General features: G+C 39.6%; 1 protein-coding gene across 5 annotated transcripts in view; it reads right to left on the bottom strand.

The window, feature by feature from the left end:
• The window catches only part of tnr (tenascin R (restrictin, janusin)), a 238,953-nt gene that overhangs the window by 92,666 nt on the left and 127,961 nt on the right, over positions 1-18,326 (bottom strand). For all 5 annotated transcript variants that reach the window (XM_077555881.1, XM_077555885.1, XM_077555883.1 and 2 more), the window contains 5 exons: positions 9,274-9,389; positions 6,889-7,096; positions 5,314-5,414; positions 5,071-5,233; positions 2,427-2,903 (listed from right to left, as the gene is read on the bottom strand). In XM_077555881.1, the coding sequence (XP_077412007.1) occupies positions 2,427-2,903; positions 5,071-5,233; positions 5,314-5,414; positions 6,889-7,096; positions 9,274-9,357 (1,033 nt within the window). In that variant the 5' untranslated portion in view covers positions 9,358-9,389. The remainder of the gene's footprint in view (positions 1-2,426; positions 2,904-5,070; positions 5,234-5,313; positions 5,415-6,888; positions 7,097-9,273; positions 9,390-18,326) is intronic.

Genomic DNA, 18,326 nt, shown 5'->3' with positions numbered 1-18,326 from the left:
GCTTTTGAATAATTACTAATTCAAATAAAACACATTTTCATCACAATTGTACTCGGTATGCTAAGCGTCTTGGACAAACAGTGGATGAAAAGTGCCTTTAAAAATGTGTCTGACATGTTTGACATGAAAAGAATCATAAAGCATCATCGGTTTCTACTGTGTGCGCCCACGCTAAAAAGTCCACTTCCATTTATCTGAGTGCAGTAAAAGCGCTTATTGGAATGATAGTCAAACACCTTTGCTGTCGAGATGAAAAAGCGCTACTCAGTTCAAGTTGATGGCTGCTTTGTGGGTGGATAGATGCGCATGTAAAGATACACTTCCTCTTATCTGACGCCTGAAGCATCCCATTTCAAGTCAACGGCCGTCATTATTCCTCATAATGGGAGGGTGGAGGCCACCGGAAACATATTCCGCTTTCCTGCTCTTTTCGTAGCGTGGAGCACTTCAGCCTGGCAACCTACAGGGCTCCGCTAATTGGACGATGTTGTTTGGTATTCAGCAAAAAGCGGCACCTATTTCCACATCTTTTTTTTTCCACATCTAATTGCAAAGGTATCAGCAATTCCGACCACCGGACTTGGATATAAATAGGCCGGCGAGGAGGGCTCAAGCGCAGAATTCTGCCCATCTGTCATCTGCTCCCATGTCTGTTCTCATCCATCACCCGCTCCCAAATGGCAGGGGAGGATCTGATATTTGGGGTGGAGGTGCGTCCGACAAAGACGGGCGAGACTCCCAGGCCGACTCAGCGGCGGCTAATGTGACGCCTCTCTCCGAGGATGAATGTGACGTTTGACAAATGATTGCTTCTACACCTTCTGCTGTCCGGCGAGTCGCACACGGCGCCGCCTGCATTCGAATGAGGCCGGCACGGAAAAAAAGCGCTACATAATCTATAAGGCAAATGTATCACTGGGATCTGTGGGGCTCGGATAGATGCCACGCATTAATACTACGCCAGGTGGTTGAATTAATTTCCTCCAATTAAATCAGTTTTATTTATCTGCGCACAGAGCGCGCACATATGTCCATACCTGCTGACCTGCAGTTGAACTTCCAAAGTCAAACACCTCAAAAGTGGTGAACTTAGAGGTTTTCTGGCAAAATGTGACACAAGTCAAACACAAGCGATGCTAGAGATCAACCAGGGCCATGTTAAAAAAAAAGCTAATTACTCACATTTCTAAATAGATTTGTGAATCATGATGAATCTTAGCTATATTCTAATGCTAATTGCTGCAAAACAGAAACAGATACAAATATACTTTTTTTTCCTGAAGAAAGAAGAGACTCTAACATTTCTTTTGGTAGGTTCCATGTTTTTATAGCAATAGAACACAATATTCTGTGGGCCTTTGCAAAATCTGTCAAAATCCAGTAGAACAGCCAGGAGCGAAGGGGATTGCTTCAGTGAAAATGGCTGGGAGTGAATGAGGTAATGACCACCCCTTACTTGGAAAGCCTGTACTGGGGGAATTCCAGTCGCAACGCAGCAGACACGTCTACGTCAAAATTTAGCAGTAATAAATGTAATAATAATGCATATATTTGCGGAGACAGTTGTCAAGTTGCGTTTTACAATTTTTAAAATGTGCAGAATTTCACAAGTTACTTCATGTTAAAGATGAGATAGCTCTTAATATGAAAACAAAATGCACTGAGCTGTCACCAACGTCTTACAAATGCAATTATGCCATCTAGTGGCAAAAAAATGACCTCAACACAAATCAATATCAAACTTGTTTTATACAGTACAATAAAAACATGTTTTTATTTTAACTCAATTTTATGAATCATTATGAAATTACTGTATCAAAGACTAAAAGATACAGCCATATTTCTATTAGTTTAACATTTTTACCCACTTTTATGTCAACAAGAGTATGAAACTTAGAAAAAATATTTTATTGTACATTTAGAACAGATACAAATTTGCGATTAATTGCGAGTTATACTATTGAAGTCATGTGATTAATTATGTTAAAAAAAAAATGTAATTGCCTGACACCCCTAATAATATAGGCCTGTTTGCTGAAGTTTTTTTCTCCCAAATTCCTACTGTGCCCCCCTTACAGGATCTCAGTCTGAGTTTTTCCCCCCTCCTAGTTCCTTATGTTTTTCTTTTCATCTGTGAATGCTAATGGAGTCTTTTTGAGTTTTTTCTTGCCCTCTTGTGGTCCGATCAGGGGATGTTGTTAATATTTGTCAACTGTGGGCGCCTTTGAGATTCTTTTGTGATTAAGAGCAATATAAATGAACTTGACTTGATTTGAAAAGGATTTGAGTGCTGTAAAAGATGACCAGTCAGTTTTTCTACGTCTCTTGGACGGGTTGTGTCTGTTCCATTTCGTATCACTCTATGGTACAATGACAATAAATGTCTTCTTGATTCTGATCTCAAATGTGACAGAGGCGGAACCTACCGGAGTTGCAGTCGTCTCCTGCAAAGCCATCCTGGCACACGCAGAATCCGTCCTTGCAGATTCCCTTCTTGCTGCAGTTGTTGGCGCAGTAGACCAGCGAGCAGTCCTCCCCCACGTACCCGGGCCGGCACTGGCACGTTCCGTTGACGCACAGCCCCTGGTCCGAGCAGTCGTTCACGCACCTCCCGACCATGCAGTCTTCACCGGTGAAGGAGTCCTCGCACACGCACTCGCCGTCGATGCACAAGCCGCGACCCGAGCAGTCGGCCGGGCACCGGGGCTCCGAGCAGTTTTCCCCGGCAAAGTCGCGGTCGCAGACGCACTCTCCTTCGATGCACACGCCCTGGCCGGAGCAGTCGTCGGGGCAACGGGGCTCGGAGCAGTTTTTGCCGGTCCAGCCTTCCTCGCATATGCAGCCGCAGAGCTCGATGTTGAAGCTGCCATGGCCGTTGCATCCTGGGAAATAGTCGAAGCGGCCTGGGGAACATTTACAAATGAAGTCATGTTACAGTGCTTTATTTATTATTTTGATTTGTTTTTTGCTATTAACTCATTCAAACCCAAAAACGTGTAAATATGTTTTTTAATACTTTTTCCTTCGCTCCTGAAAACGTATTTATGCGGGGGGGGGGGGGGGGGGGGTTATGTTTTTTTTATGCAAGAGCATACAGAAGGCTTTGATGCAGATTTTGATATGAAGAGGTGGCCTAAAGCAATGGTAGTTATATAAAAAAAAACGACCAGCAGGTGGCAGCAGAGTATAAGAGATCAACCAGGGCCATGTTGCAAAACAAGCTCTTTTTGACAGTGTTTTCAACAGGAATGTGAATAATGATGAAACTTAGCTATATTCAAATGCTAATTGCTGCAAAAGGGAAACAGATACAAATATACTTTTTTTAACAGCCATATTTCTATTAGTTTAAAATTGTTTCCACTTTTATGTTAACAAGAGTATGAAAAAATATTTTATTGTACATTTAGAACCGATAAATTGTGATTAATTGTAATCATGACTTTTGAAGTTGTGATTAATTACGATTAATAGATTACAATTCATTTATTATTTTGATTTGATTTTTGCTATTAACTCATTTTAACCCAAAAATGCGTAAATATGTTTTTAATACTTTGTCCTTCACTCCTGAAAACGTATTTATGCGTTTTTTAATGTTTTTTTATGCAAGAGCATAGAGAAGGCTTTGATGCAGCTTCTGACATGAAGAGGTGGCTTAAAGCAATGGTAGATATTTAAAAAAAAAAAACGTCCAGCAGGTGGCAGCAGAGTATAAGAGATCAACCAGGGCCATGTTGCAAACAAGCTCTTTTTGACAGTGTTTTCAAGAGGAATGTGAATAATGATGAAACTTAGCTATATTGTAATGCTAATTGCTGCAAAACGGAAACAGATACAAATATACTTTTTTTTTTCCTGAAGAAAGAAGAGGCTCTAACATAGCTTTGTCTAATAGGAAAAAAATGCTTTGAAATTGCCAATGGACGACATGGACAAAAAATATTGGGTCATTCAAGGGCCCTTACATAAACAGAAACTAACAATGAAGGTACACTGGGATCTAATTAAATAGCTTTGGTAAAATTGAAGAATTTCCACAAACTCCAAAGAGTGAGGTTACATGCATCCAACTGATTTCAATATTATGCTCAACCTCATTCATTACAAATGAAAAGAATATCAATTCATTTCATACATAAAATATACCTACTTGTTTAATAAGCAAGACGAAAGTAAATATTAAAAGCCACACGGCAAAGGACAAGATGAAAAATGGATTTGATCTTATCCTTGATTTGTATCTTTTGTTAGATCGGCCTTTTATCTTAGGTGAGCTGGAATTTTCCTGCGGGCTTCAATCTTTAAAGACAGTAGCTTTCACTTTTATCCTGCACATGCTCCAAGTCAGGGTGGAATGAGAAATGAATGTGTGTGTAATTAGACGGAGGATACGACTTTTAGTTTTTTTTAAGCCCCCCTAACGGACATGCTCATCAGACTTGACTAGGCGTGCTAGTTAATCCAGTTACCAACGTCAACTTGACGCGTAAATGACTCTTTTCCACTTCACAACAGAGTGATGACTTGAGGTACAATCAGGTTGGTGATTTAAGAGCTCATAACTCAAAACACTCAAATCGCAAATTCTTTTTCCACACTCATATGAATGGAACCGACCCGACCAAAACAACTAAAATGTTTGTAAGGAAAATAGTACTGTACTCTATTAATTTGTACTTTCTAAAAACATACAGTAATATAATTCATATATAATGTAAAGAATCTTAACTCTCTGGACTAGTTTTACACAATACACTTTTATAGACATATAGGGCACATAACACACTTTGGGGATGGGGGGGGGTAGGGTGGAAACACCGTCTTCGCCCTACAACTCCCCTCCAATTTTAATGCACCACAGAACTGTCTGTGTGTGTGTGTTGGGGTGGTGTGTGTGTGTGGGGGGGGGGGGGGGGGGAGATTTGGTGCCATGAAGAAAAGTTTCACAACTAAGGAACATAGTAAGCCGCAGTTATTAGCCTCTTTTCACAGAGGATAAAGAATATATGCTTGTGGTTATTGTTCCATTCTAGCTAGTAACTAAAACGTTTCTCCAGACTCACTTACCAATGGCTGTGTTCTCCCGACAGCAACCGGATCCGCATTGCACTCGGAGCATGGAAAGCTCTTTCTCCAGCATCTCCACCCTGGTGGCCAGCTGCTGGATGCTGACAGTTGCCGGACAACCGCACGCCGCTTTCGGGATGCTGATACGGTGAGTGAACGTCATCTAAGCAAGGAAAGATCTTTTTTTTTTTAAATTGTTATTTGATTGCAGTCATTTTTAGGCAGTATGGTAGAAAAAGCTACCTGACTGTCTGCATCCAGCGTCTGTTCGGTGTACTCTGTAGGTTCAACTGGGTCCAATGGGCCCTCCACAGAGGCTCGGGATCCAAGCTCAGCACGTTGGCCTCGGAAAGAAAAATAGTTTTATTTATTTATTTATTTTTTTTTTTAGCTGTAATCTACAGAAGTGATTCTCAAACCCTGGTCCATGAGCCAAAGTTTACATAATTGCAATAAATTGGGATGTCATTTTTTAAAAGTGCATACATGCTACCTATGGGAAAAAACATAAAGCTTGAATTACGTGTTTTTAGCATTTTTACAGGAATAACTTTCCTTTTTTTTTTTTTTTTTTTTTACAATTTTTTTTTTTTTAAATATTGTTAGCCTCATAACATTACTGCCTGAATAAGTTCTAACTTTTTTTTTAAACCCCAAAAATTAAAAAAAATTGCCTTTCGCTTTTGCCTAGGCTACATTAATATATATATATATATATATATATATATATATATATATATATATATTTTTTTTTTGAAGAGTAAAGGCTTATTATCCAGGAAAAAGGGCATAACATTACCACAATGAAATTCATTAAATAAAAAACGAGTATGGGCTGAAATATATAGATTAACATTCAGTCTCTCGTGGCGCATATTTAAGCCCACACGTGAGTTTCTTTTCTCATTAAAGTTTGACTTTGATATTATAAATTATAATATTACAACTATCTTGAAGAAATATATACATATATATATATATATATATAGAATAGATATATAGAATATAATTTGAAATTGAAATGCAATTCTTTGTTCATATATATACTTTTTTAACAAAAAAAAACAAACATTTTCCTTCTTGTCTTTCTTACGGCATTTTTGGGCGTGAAAAATAAGACTTAACTTTCATAATATGGACTGCTTTTTATATAGCGTTTATCTATACCACGTGTCACGATCCGGTCCTCGGGGGGCCTGAGTCCTGCATGTTTTCGAGGTTTCTCTACTCCAACGCACCTGATTCAAGGATGAGGATAATTGCCAAGCTCCCGAAGAGCTTGCTGATGAGCTTAACTATGAATCAGCTTTTTAATTTTTTACTACATTTTCCCACAAAAAAATATACATATTACATATACATACATATATTTGCTATCATTAACAACTTTTCTTGAAAATATGAAACTAAAATATGGTTGTTATGTTTAGTTGACACTTAGTTTATGACGAGATACTCAAAAAAAAAATCTTCCCGGTACCTAGACGGAAAAAGTTGAATCTACACTACCAAAATGTGACCCATTGCAGTTAATGAACCTCCATTATTGACAGATTCAGCTTTCCAAATGGTAATTGGAGGCCTAAGGTGCCTTTTTCCATGGCACATACACCACAAATGAAACATTTAACATTTAACATAAAGTGAACCTTGACCCTCTGAGTTGACAAACAAATATCCAGCTGCCCAGTTGGCAAAACACAATCCAAAAACAGGCCTTAAACTCGAATACCCTCACATCTGTGTGTGAACAAAAGCCGATCACCCCCCGCCCCCCCCCCCCCCCCCCCCCCCTGAAAATCAATACGAAAGCCTCACCATCATCCGGTGGCGCGTCAAGGTCGACCGAGCAGAGCGATTCCACGGGTACGTTGATGTTGTAGACGTGGTTGAAGACTAAAGGCTGCTGCTGCATCGTCTGGTTGGTGGAGGAAGTTAAGGTTTCCTCCCCATCTGGAATCTGTCTCCTTACTCGGGTGGTCCGAACTAGCTTGTTGTCTCCGGAGGGCGCAGCATCAGTAGCACCCTATAGAGGTCGAAAAAAAACAAAAAAACTTTTTGTCATGTTTGTTAAAACAGTCATTAAAAAAAAAACATTGTGTATGACAAATGATTGACACCTCATAAGTCACAGCTTCTGTCTCTGATCGATTGTTTATTCTCAGGCGTGTTTTCACAGAAATCCTACTTTCGGGTCATAATGACCGCCTTCACAATAAAGTGATTTGATTTGAAAACACCTCTTTAAAATGTAATGTGATTTAAAAATATATATATATATATATATACACTGTATGTAGGGGTGTCAAGCACAATTTTTTTTTTTTTCGGAATTAATCGCATGACTTCAATAGTTAACTCACAATTAATCACAAATGTTATATCTGTTCTAAATGTACAATAAAATGTACAATACATTTTCTTCGCTGGGGAAAAAAACCTCAGCAAACAGGCAAATATTAATTAAGGGTGTCAGGCAATTACATGTTTTAATCATAATTAATCGCATGACTTCAATAGTTAACTCACGATTAATCGCACATTTTAAGTCTAAGTTTTCATACTCTTGTTAACTCTTTGACTGCCAGACGTTTTCAGAAAAGGGATGCCGTGGGTGCCAGCCGATTTAAGCATTTTAGACTGATCTTTCAAGGTCCACAGAAAATTATGTGTTTGGACTATGGAAACACACATACTACCAAATGAAAGATTGGACTCTCATCTTTCATCAGAAAAAAAAGTTTGTTTCTACCTTATTCCATTTTTCAGTAATCAACAATAGAAAATGGTTAGTTTCACCTCTGTTTTAAAAAAAAACGTCTTTTAACGTCTTTGGCACTCCTCCATAGGATTTTACTAAACGTTATTTAACGTTTTTGGCAGTCAAAGAGTTAACATAAATGTGGAAAAAAAAATGTTTAACTAATAGAAATATGGCTGCATCCTCTAGTCATTGATACAATATTTTCACAATAATTCATAAAATTGTGTTAAAACTAAAAAAAAGTTGTACTTCTACTGTAGCACGCGAGTGTGATATTGATTTGTGTTGAGGTAATTTTTCTGCCACTATAAGGCATAATTGCATTTGTAAGACATTTGTGACAGCTCGTGCTATCTAATCTTTAACATGAAGTAACTTGTGAAACATTTTTAAAATTGTAAAATACAACCCCAGTCACCACAATGCATTATTATTAAATTTCTTACTGCAAAATTTAAAAAGCAAAAGTAAGGGGTGGTCGTTATTCGCGCGTTAAAGGATCTTTGTGCAGTTTGTCACTTTTTTACTCGCGACTGCCACCTCTGGCCCAAAAGCGTAACTGCAGCATCTGCGTTCGGCTCGTTCAAGGTGCGCGTGCGAGTACGTGCACGATCTTAAAGCGACAGCCACAGTTGACAGAGGAAAATATGACTTCAAATGAGGTACGAAAAACTCCGCCCCTCCGCTCCCCAAAGAAACTGTGGAGCGTGAGGGTCCGCACACTCTAGTATAAAGGGAAGATAAAAGCTGATAAATGCAGTCAGGGCTCTTCGTGCTCATCTGAGCATTGGTGGAGCATGCATGATGTAGAAAAAGCTTTAATGTTATCTTTTTAACCCTGGAAAACCCAAGCACCCTTTTCTTCTTTGGAAAATTCTGAATTATACATTAAATGACTGCGATAAGTTCACTGAACACCAAAATATATGTTTTTTCAATGTTTTTTTCAATTTATTCCCTAATTTAGGATTAGGGCGAAATTTGACCCTTTGGGATTTAGGGGTATCATTTCGAAAAATCTGAATAACAAAAACTGTCAGTAAACTATTTAAAATTTAAGAAAATAATCAATCAAATACACAGCTCCATTGAACAATACTTTTTTTTTGTTTTATTTGTTGCATTGTTGTCACCACCACTCTGGCTCATGTAAGTGCAATATTCATCCACTAGATGGCGCCATGCAGGGTTCAGAAGTGCCACTCTGGACTTTTGAAGTTAAATTTGTAAAAAAAAAAAAAAAGGTCTGTTATTTGAGTAGCAGAATTTATAGGGGCCAAATTTGACCCCGTGGGTTCTCCAGGGTTAAACTGCACAATGCATTTAAAAAATAATAATTTGTGGCGTTAAAGGAACTTCAAATTAACTCAAAATCAATGCAGTCATTTTGACACCCCTAATATATAGTGTAGAAAGATTTTTGAGAGAAAACTTGTTACCTGCAGAACCACAAAAAGCGCAAAAGCCAGAATCCAGCCTGGTGTCGGCACCGTGGCCGCGTGGCGCTTCAGGGCAAGAGGCATGCTGGGAACAAACCTCTCCACTCCACTCACACCTGTGGAGGAATTAATAAGGAATTGGAACAGCGAAAAAGAGCCAGTCAGAGAAATAGTACGGTGGAATATCAACAAGAACACATTTCAAAGTACGTTGGCCTTGACAAGAGGTTATTTCAATCATTATGAAGGAGTTCAGAGTTAAACCAGTCTTAAAAGACGGATTATTTCCGGTTCTACTTCCATTGCTTGATGGCACTGTGTAGCTTTGCTGCACTTGTGTGAAGGGACTCCCGGCGTTATCTTCAGTAAATGGAACATAAATACCTTTGATCAGATGTGGAATAATTGGTTTCTACAGGAGGGGGGGGGGGGGATCAACTTTTGAGGGATTGAAGCGGCAGCTAAGAAGCGCCCAACGCATTTCTCTGTGCAATAACAGACATTTGATCTCTCCACGCGGGAGGAATACTCAAGTGTTGCTCAGGGAGCGAGCTGATAGAAGGATTTCAGGAGAGACGCGGTTTTGAGCCACGCCGCTGTAATCCTCTCTCCGCCGAGTCGGGGAGTGAGAGAGGAGAGGAGGGAGGAGAACGTGCCGTAATGAAACATACACGTGGTCGTCCTTCCAGACAAGACGAGACAACGGGCGGAGTCGGTGCAGACCTTCGGTGTTCAGTATTCGGGCAAGATAAGGTTTTTGTCTGTTTGTTTGCTTTTACTATCAGCCATTTCCAATATTGTCTTTACGGACACAAGTATTGGATTGTCATGAGCGTTTTGCCTACAGGAAGTGAAAATAAAATACAGTATGGAGTTGGTCATTCTTTGGAGCGTGGGTTCCATCGACTCATTGATTTTTAACACACACACACACACAAAAAATCAGCATGTTTACTGCTCTTATCCTGTCTTAGCCACCACAGGGCAAAGCCCTTTTCACACTGTAGTCAGGGCTTTTTTTTTTTTTTTTTTTGCAACAATGAAAGTAATGCCTTGTTGAGGTGTGGTCTAACGAGCGGAACAATCTGTTTTTACTTCCTGGTAGGCTGCTACGTTAGCACGCCAAATATGGGTTTGCTGATTATTTCGTGTTGCCGCGTAACTTTGTCACACTACTAATAGTGTGAAGGGGCTTATGGGTTTGAGATACAAGCCGTCATTCGCCTGATTTTCACCTCTGACTTGCGAGCAAAATGGTTTTTGAACAAAAACGGTGGGGCCACATTTTAGACAGGCATATATTCTTTATCATCTGTAAAGAATGACATATTCGTACAACTTACTGAGGAGCTATGACTGTCTCAGGTGCCCGCAAGTGGCCACATCCAGACACCAGAAGGAGAAGCACAATGCCCATTGAATTGAGACCAAAAAAAAATTGCATTGTTCCGAAACCGTTTTTTTGGCCCCCGATACTGATTCTGATACCCAGAATTACGCACCGATACCTAGTTTTGTTTTGTTTTCCCAACATTAAAAAAGCTGCCCTGCCATTGGTTCAGAGCATTCAAGGGCCAATAGGATATCTTGGCTCGGCATGCAGTGAACACGTCACACATCAGTGAACGTCGTACTCAAGCAAGGCACAAGATACTGCAACCAAAGTCCGATATTAGCGTCGGAAATAATGGTATCGGCATGTTACTTGTTGGTACTTGCCGATGCAGATACTACTGTTTTAATGCAGTATTGGGCCCTCTCCAGATACCGGTATCGGAACAATAATACAAAAAATGTGGCAAAAATTATTTAATTATTCATACTTTATTTAATTATGTTTTTACTGTATACATGGGGTGCAAAAAGTATAGTTATTAAAAAAAAGAGAGAGAGAAAACACGTACAATTGCTTATTGTGTTTACAAAAAATGTCATCATATGTCAGTAATTTCACTAATGTGATTCTACTGCAAACCCACTTTTGCAGCCTCCTGTGTTTTTATGAAGCACAGTGTTCAACAGGGACCGATGATTGGAGATTAGTGTTTTGCGTGTGGGCAAAGAACATATTAAACTTGTATCTCAAGGCGCCATTGTAGTAGAAAGAGGAAATAAAAGCCAGTTTATCTGATCTGGTAAAAACATTGCAGTTGCAAACTCTTCACCGGGTGGCCTTAATGGGCACTCTGTGGATGTTACTCATTAATTTATTCGGTAAAGATAATCAGCAAACACAAAATGATTTCGTGCCATGTTCTCTACATACTGTTTTACTGAAATTGATTTTTTTTTAATGGCTGTTATATTGGAAGGGGGCATTTAAGGGTTATCTGCAGGTTCATCTTCTTAGAGGCATTTTAATTAAATTTAAAATCCCTCATTCATTAAATATGACCAGTCACATGGGCTCAATATAACACCATCAACCTGAGAGCAATATTTTTGGACTCATTTTCTATTCCTGCTCGTGATTCGGTTATGCTAAAATGCAAAGCACACCTTTAAGACTTTTGAAGGTTGGATGAAAGAATTAGTGTTGTCATTTCACTGACAATTAGTAAAATGTCAGGGAAAGGCTACTTGAACAGCTGAACGTTATTTGGGGTTCATCAGAGGCATTTATTTGCATGGGAGCAGGTGTGTGCTGACTCACATTTAACATGAGCTTCAAAGTGATTGGTTAATTATGAACACGTCCCAATTATAGGTGGCTGAGCACATTTGCGCAACCACATTATTTCAGTTCACTTCCCCTCTCAAAGCCATTTAAAACAATTGAGCTGTAAAGGTTACAGGCCACATTAATAGCAGAAATGGTTTTATGGAAAATAATTTATCCTGTGTATTTTATTTTTTTTTTAGATGATAAAAACCTGACATTTGTACAGGGGTGTGTAAACCTTTTGTATTCTCTAGATATTTGGGGAAATTATATGTAAAACTTAAAGGCTTTTTAAAGATCGGTGGTGTCTCAAATAAAAGCATGATTAAATAAATACATAGATAAATGCAGACTCTATTGACAAATTAGTGAATATAATAACTCTTTTACTGCCAAAGACGTTAAATGACGTTCTGCAAAAACCTACGGAGGAGCGCCAAAGACGTTAAAAGACGTCCTCCCATTTTTTTTTTTTTTTTTGGAAACGGGTGCTGGGAAGGCTTGCGGAGCTCTCCTGAAAGTTTTAAGCAGGTCTCGTGAGCCTAATGACTATTTTTGGCCCCTAGAGGGCAGCGATGACTCTCTTTTGACAAGATCGGGTGGGCGTCAGTAGAGGCGGAGCTAGAGCGTTGAGCAGGAGATCAGAATGGAAAACAAAGGAAAAATGGCGGCCGGTCGCGAGGAGCTAACGCCAGAGCCGTTTTTTTTCAAAGACCAAAAGCATCGCTAAAAGAGCACATTGTTGATGACGATGATCATCATCGATGATGAAGATGATGGTGACTCCGTGGTTGGAAAGCATTGACGCGGCAGTAGAAGACGTTAGATGGAGCTAGATGGAGGAGGGAACGGGCAATGGCGAGCATTTGCAAGCAGCTCTACACTTACAAGACGAAAGGCATCGACCAACGCTAAAATAGTGCATTGATGACGACGGTGATCATCCTCGATGATGATGAAGGTGAATCCGAGCTTGACGGCGAAATTGGAACCGCTGACGCGGCGGCTATGAGGGTGTCGTAACGCGGAGCGCAACCGAGCACGCACAGGCGGACGTTCGATCGGACGACGGAGAGTGCCCCGAGTCCAATGCATATTCATCGGAGGAAGTGTGTACAGTCTGCTACTTGCTTTTTATTCCCCGGAAAAAAAGGCCGTCAAGAAAGTGTAACGTTTGCACGCAAAACGGACCAAAGTGAAAGTAAACTGTTGTGCGAGTCCTGGCGTCTCCTTGCACGCAGGAGAGCGTTACAAAAGGAAAAACTGTATTTGAAACATCCACATAATTGTAAGTAGTACCACAGTTGCACACATTTGTAAATAGTTTGCAAAATTGTTTTGTCAAATTGTTACACTGTTGAATGGAAATAAACACATTTTGCAATCAAAAAACACTTTTTCATTGTTGGTGAAAGCGTTTTACAGAAGTAAAGCACTATTTAGGTGTTTGTGGCATCATTCATGGACAAAAAGAAGTGTACAATTCACTAGAGTGCATGAAATAACATCGTTTCACAAAAAGCTCTTTTTCTCCGTTTTTTGTTTCAAAAGAGAGAATTTCGGTGAAAGTAACCATTTTCTATTGTTGATTACTGAAGAACGGAATAAGGTAGAAACAAACTTTTTTTTTTCTGATGAAAGATGAGAGTCCAATCTTTTCATTTAGTCGTGTGTCATGTGTGTTTCCATAGTCCAAACACAACATTTTCTGTGGACCTTGAAAGATCACTCAAAATGCTTAAATCGGCTGGCAGTGGGGACAACCCGTTTTTGAAAACGTCTGGCAGTCAAAGAGATAAGGTCTAAAATATCATGGTTTTCCCTAGAAAACTTGCTAAGCCTGGTGGTCAATGACCGACGGGAAAAAAAAAATGTGGCCGGAAAATATGAATCTGAAAATGTGCTGCAGTTTCACTCCAAGTCAAGCGGTGTCGCTACAACTGGTAGTGACACGTCTTTACGCTGCAATTGATGTCCAATTCCGGTTGCCGTAGCTGCTTTTACTTTACGGAACAAGGAACATAGTGACAACAATGGAGACTGGAAGATTGAAGAAGATTGATGACAAGATCATGTGATTCATTGTATTGTGTATTGATTAAGAAGGGGGCGCGTAAGCGGTACATGGACCTATCTAATAAACTGGACTGCTGAAGTCAGGGGGCGGCCATCTTGTATTGCCTCTAGGGGTGTCAGGTGAATTCAAATGTTTAACTTCAATAGTTAACTCATGATTAATTGCAAATTGTATCTGTTCTAAATGTACAACAAAATGTACTATAAAATATTTTTTTCAAAGTTTTCATAATCTTGACAACATAAAAGTGGAAACAAATGTTAAACTAATAGAAATATATCTGCATCTTTTAGTCGTTTAAAGAGTAATTTCATAATTCATAAAATTGAGTTAAAATTGAAAAGATGTAGGATACGCTACTGTAAAAAAACGAGTGTGATATTGATTTGTGTTGGTCATTTTTTTTGCCACTAGATGGCATAATTGCATTTGTAAGACGGTGACAGCTCAGTGCATTTTTCTTTTCATATTGAGAGCTATCTAATCTTTAACATGAAGTAGCTTGTGAAGTTCTGCACATTTTTAAAATTGTAAAATACAACTTGACAGTCTCTACAAATATGTGCATGATTATTACATTTATTACTGCTTAATGTCGATGTGGACGTGTCTGCTGCGTTTCGACTGCAATTCCCCCAGTACAGGCTTTCCAAGTAACGGAAGGTCATTCATTGCGTGTTAACTCTTTGACTGCCAAAAACGTTAAATAACGTTTAGTAAAATCCTATGGAGGAGTGCCAAAGACGTTAAAAGACGTTTGTTTCAAAACTGAGGTGAAACTAACCATTTTCTATTGTTGATTACTGAAAAACAGAATAAGGTAGAAACAAACTTTTTTTTCTGATGAAAGATGAGAGTCCAATCTTTCATTTGGTAGTATGTGTGTTTCCATAGTCCAAACACATAATTTTCTGTGGACCTTGAAAGATCAGTCAAAATGTTTAAAATCGGCTGGCACTGGGGACAACCCATTTCTGAAAACGTCTGGCAGTCAAAGAGTTAAAAAAACTCAAATTTAACACACTAATTTTGACACCCCTAGTTGCTATTGCTATTTTTCGATGAAAACCAAACTTTATAAAAACACTGGAGAAAAAGTATGATACCCAAACTAACTGTTTTTATTCACAGTATTTTGTGGCCATTATAGTTTGAGCAAATCATTGAAAACATTAGAAGTGGCAACTCAAATGTGATTAATGAGTGCGTCAATCACTAATTTAAATACTCAATGGAAGATTTTTTTTAATCACCATGCAAGCTAAGATATAGTAGAGTTGTATTTACCGTCAAATGATGGATTCAAAAATCACAGTCAAGACTACCAAAATTACAATGAAACATGCAAGGAATGTCATTTACCAAAGCAATTAAGGACAAAATTGTGTCATTCCCCAGTTTTATGTCCATAACGACAAAAGAGAAAAAATGTGTCAGAAAGTGTTTTGCCTGGAGGCAAAGTTCAAGCTATGTTTTCTATGAATAGAACAATATATGAGTGCGATCATATACAGTTTTACACTTCCATGGACATACGTTCAATGTCAAAAGGTTGCATGGAGTCCAAGGGTCAAAGTGCAAATCCTCATGCCCAGAAGCGGTTTCAAAGTGCGCGTGAGATCCAAAAGAGGTTCAATTAAGGAATGGATTCCCTCATCGGAAGCCGAGAGCTTTCTCCATCCTGCAGGCTTGGTTTATTCTCTCGGACGCATGCACTTAAATGAAGGCGTGCAGCCAGCCGAGTGCTGCGGCTTCAAATGCGCGCGCACACTCGTAAGTCGTGTCATGTATCGAGTGTTTCCTCTCTTGTCATTGCAATCATCATCCCGCCTGCCTTGATACTAATTAGAAATGTCAGCATGCAGCCTCTCAATGGCGCGTGCACAGCTAAAACGTGTAGGCTGAAACATAAAACCCCCGCGTGTGGAAATAAAACGTGGGACTTGATGGCTCTAAAGAGGCGGGTGCGGCCGACTGATTCTGATCAACTTCAAAAATAAATTTGGAATATTTTAAACTCACACCCACAGCCACACACAGCTCGCAATACTAAAACGACAAGATGAAAAATGGATTTGATCTTTATCCTTTGTGTTCATCTTCTGTTAGATGGGCCTTTCATCTGAGGTGAGCTTGGATTTTCCTAACGACGCCAGACAATAAATAGCTTCATCCTGCACATGCTCCAAGTGGGTGTGAAATCAGACGCAAATTCCCCCAAAAAAGCAGCGTGTAATTAGACTGAGGTTACAGCTCTTGTCTTAAACATACTGTACAGCTGTGGCGAGAGTTCACCTTTTAGAGTGGGCATGTTGTATCGTAACACATATGCGAGCAGCATTTTTATGATTAATTCTAATATGAAATATTATTTAATTATAATTTTATACCACTGTGTAGGTATAAAATTAAAGCGGGAATATTCAGGATTGACGCAGGGTTTTTTTTTCTTCCTTTTTCTTTTCTTTGGTCCTTCCTCGGGTCTCCTGACGGCCTCACGACTCTGGCTGGAAGTGTTCGGTTTAGGTGAACGGTATGGGATTTTTTTAATACGTTTTAGTTGAACTAATGAATACACACACACTCGCACACACACATACAAAATAAAAATCAATAAAAAAAAAAGAAGAGCAATGATGATAACATGTCAAATCGGTAAAATTACCGAAGGAACAATACTGAGCTCTCCCCCCCCAAAAGAAGGACTGACGCAGGTTGATGTGCACACACTCTAATGTAAGCAGCACCGTGGTGAGTGAAATGACCAAATCACATGCCCACAAATTTGACAATACTTTGGAATTTACAGTATTCGGAACTGGCTTGTGCCCACGAAGCCAGTTTCCCAACCTAAAGGTAAAAATGACATTGGAGCAGAGCCGCAAGAGGTTTCAACCAACAATAACGTTTGCTAGCCAGCTAGCCATTTAAGTTTTTTGTGCGTCCGTGCTTGAAAGTGAGGGACAGCATTCTTGCCCGCTTTCGTGATGATTAGGCTACTTCAGTAGGACAACCACTTGAAAGTATATTCTTACTGGAGTATTCCTAGGCATGGCCTCCGGCCCGCGGAGCACGGCCGAGAACGCTGGAGCCTCCTCAGCCATTAAATCTGGCATTTGCCGGCCCTCTATCTCCGGGACGCAAGGCCGTGGACGCCGACGGGCTGAGATTTTCATTGACGTAGACATGTTTACCTTTAAGCTTGTAGCTATCTCTCAAAAGAGCAATCTTTTTCTTTCTGTCAACAGACAGGTCGTGTGCCCCCTGTTGGAAGCGAAACGCACATCTGAATGTGCGCTGGATCCACAATTAATCCCAAATCTCTAAATTGAGTTGTCACTTGCTGTTGGACAGTCTTGTTCGCTGAAGCTTGGTCAGAATCAACTGCACTTGTGCTAGCCGCAGTTCTCGCCTGAGGGGCGCGGCGCGGTTTAATCTGGATACCTGTAACTATCACATCATTTATTCGAAGATTCTGTTCCAAATCATCCACTTTTTGCTCCAAGGTGACAATGCGTCAATCTTTTTCTTGTGTCTCTTTCTTCAACTGCTGAATTTCCTGCAGAAGAAGCTCAATGCTCTTTTTCATTTCAAGTATTTCGGTGACCATTTCTTTGAGTTTTGCAAGAGAAGATTTTATCTCCTCAATTTCGTCAGCTCTTTTTCTAGTTACTGGTAATTCATTTTCAACTACTATTGTTTGTTGGTGGGTCAGTCGGTTGGTTCCGCTTCAAATGGAATCATTGGAAACCACGAAAGCCAAATCGCATGGAGACGTGCTATCCAATAACAATGGAGGAGCGAAAGAGCCCCCTGTGGCCGTTGGCCATGTTCAGGAGATGCATTTATCTGAGAAGAAAGTGGCTTTTCCATTTTCCGCCTTTAGACTTTCAATCTTGAGGTGACATAATACTGCCTGGCTTCCGCAGTGTGAGGCGGAGTTAATCCCAGACAGTTTCAAGAGAGTTTATCGATGTTTATTTTTTTTATTAATTAACCCTATTAAGTCAAACGTATCCTATTAAATACAAGACATTTTGAGCCATCCATTTCACGAGTATATTCCCACCCACCGCCCCATCAAAACCTTGACGTATATGATCTGACTCATGCATTGCACGAATAATCCATAAGAGGGCAGTATCGCTGAATTGATGGCTTTCAGGCGACCTTGCAAGATCGCCCCAATTGAGAAAGGAGAGACACCTTTACTTATTAAAAGTGGGAAATGTTCTTTCAGATTTGTGGAAATACTAATATGTTTGATATGTCTGTTTATTATTATATTTTTGACAGTTATAAATCTATGAATTT

The sequence above is a fragment of the Vanacampus margaritifer genome, chromosome 2, assembly GCF_051991255.1.
Source record: "Vanacampus margaritifer isolate UIUO_Vmar chromosome 2, RoL_Vmar_1.0, whole genome shotgun sequence".
In the NCBI taxonomy this organism is placed as follows: domain Eukaryota; kingdom Metazoa; phylum Chordata; class Actinopteri; order Syngnathiformes; family Syngnathidae; genus Vanacampus; species Vanacampus margaritifer.
Note: the sequence above shows the minus strand (reverse complement) of the source record. Positions and strands in the feature narration are given on the sequence as shown.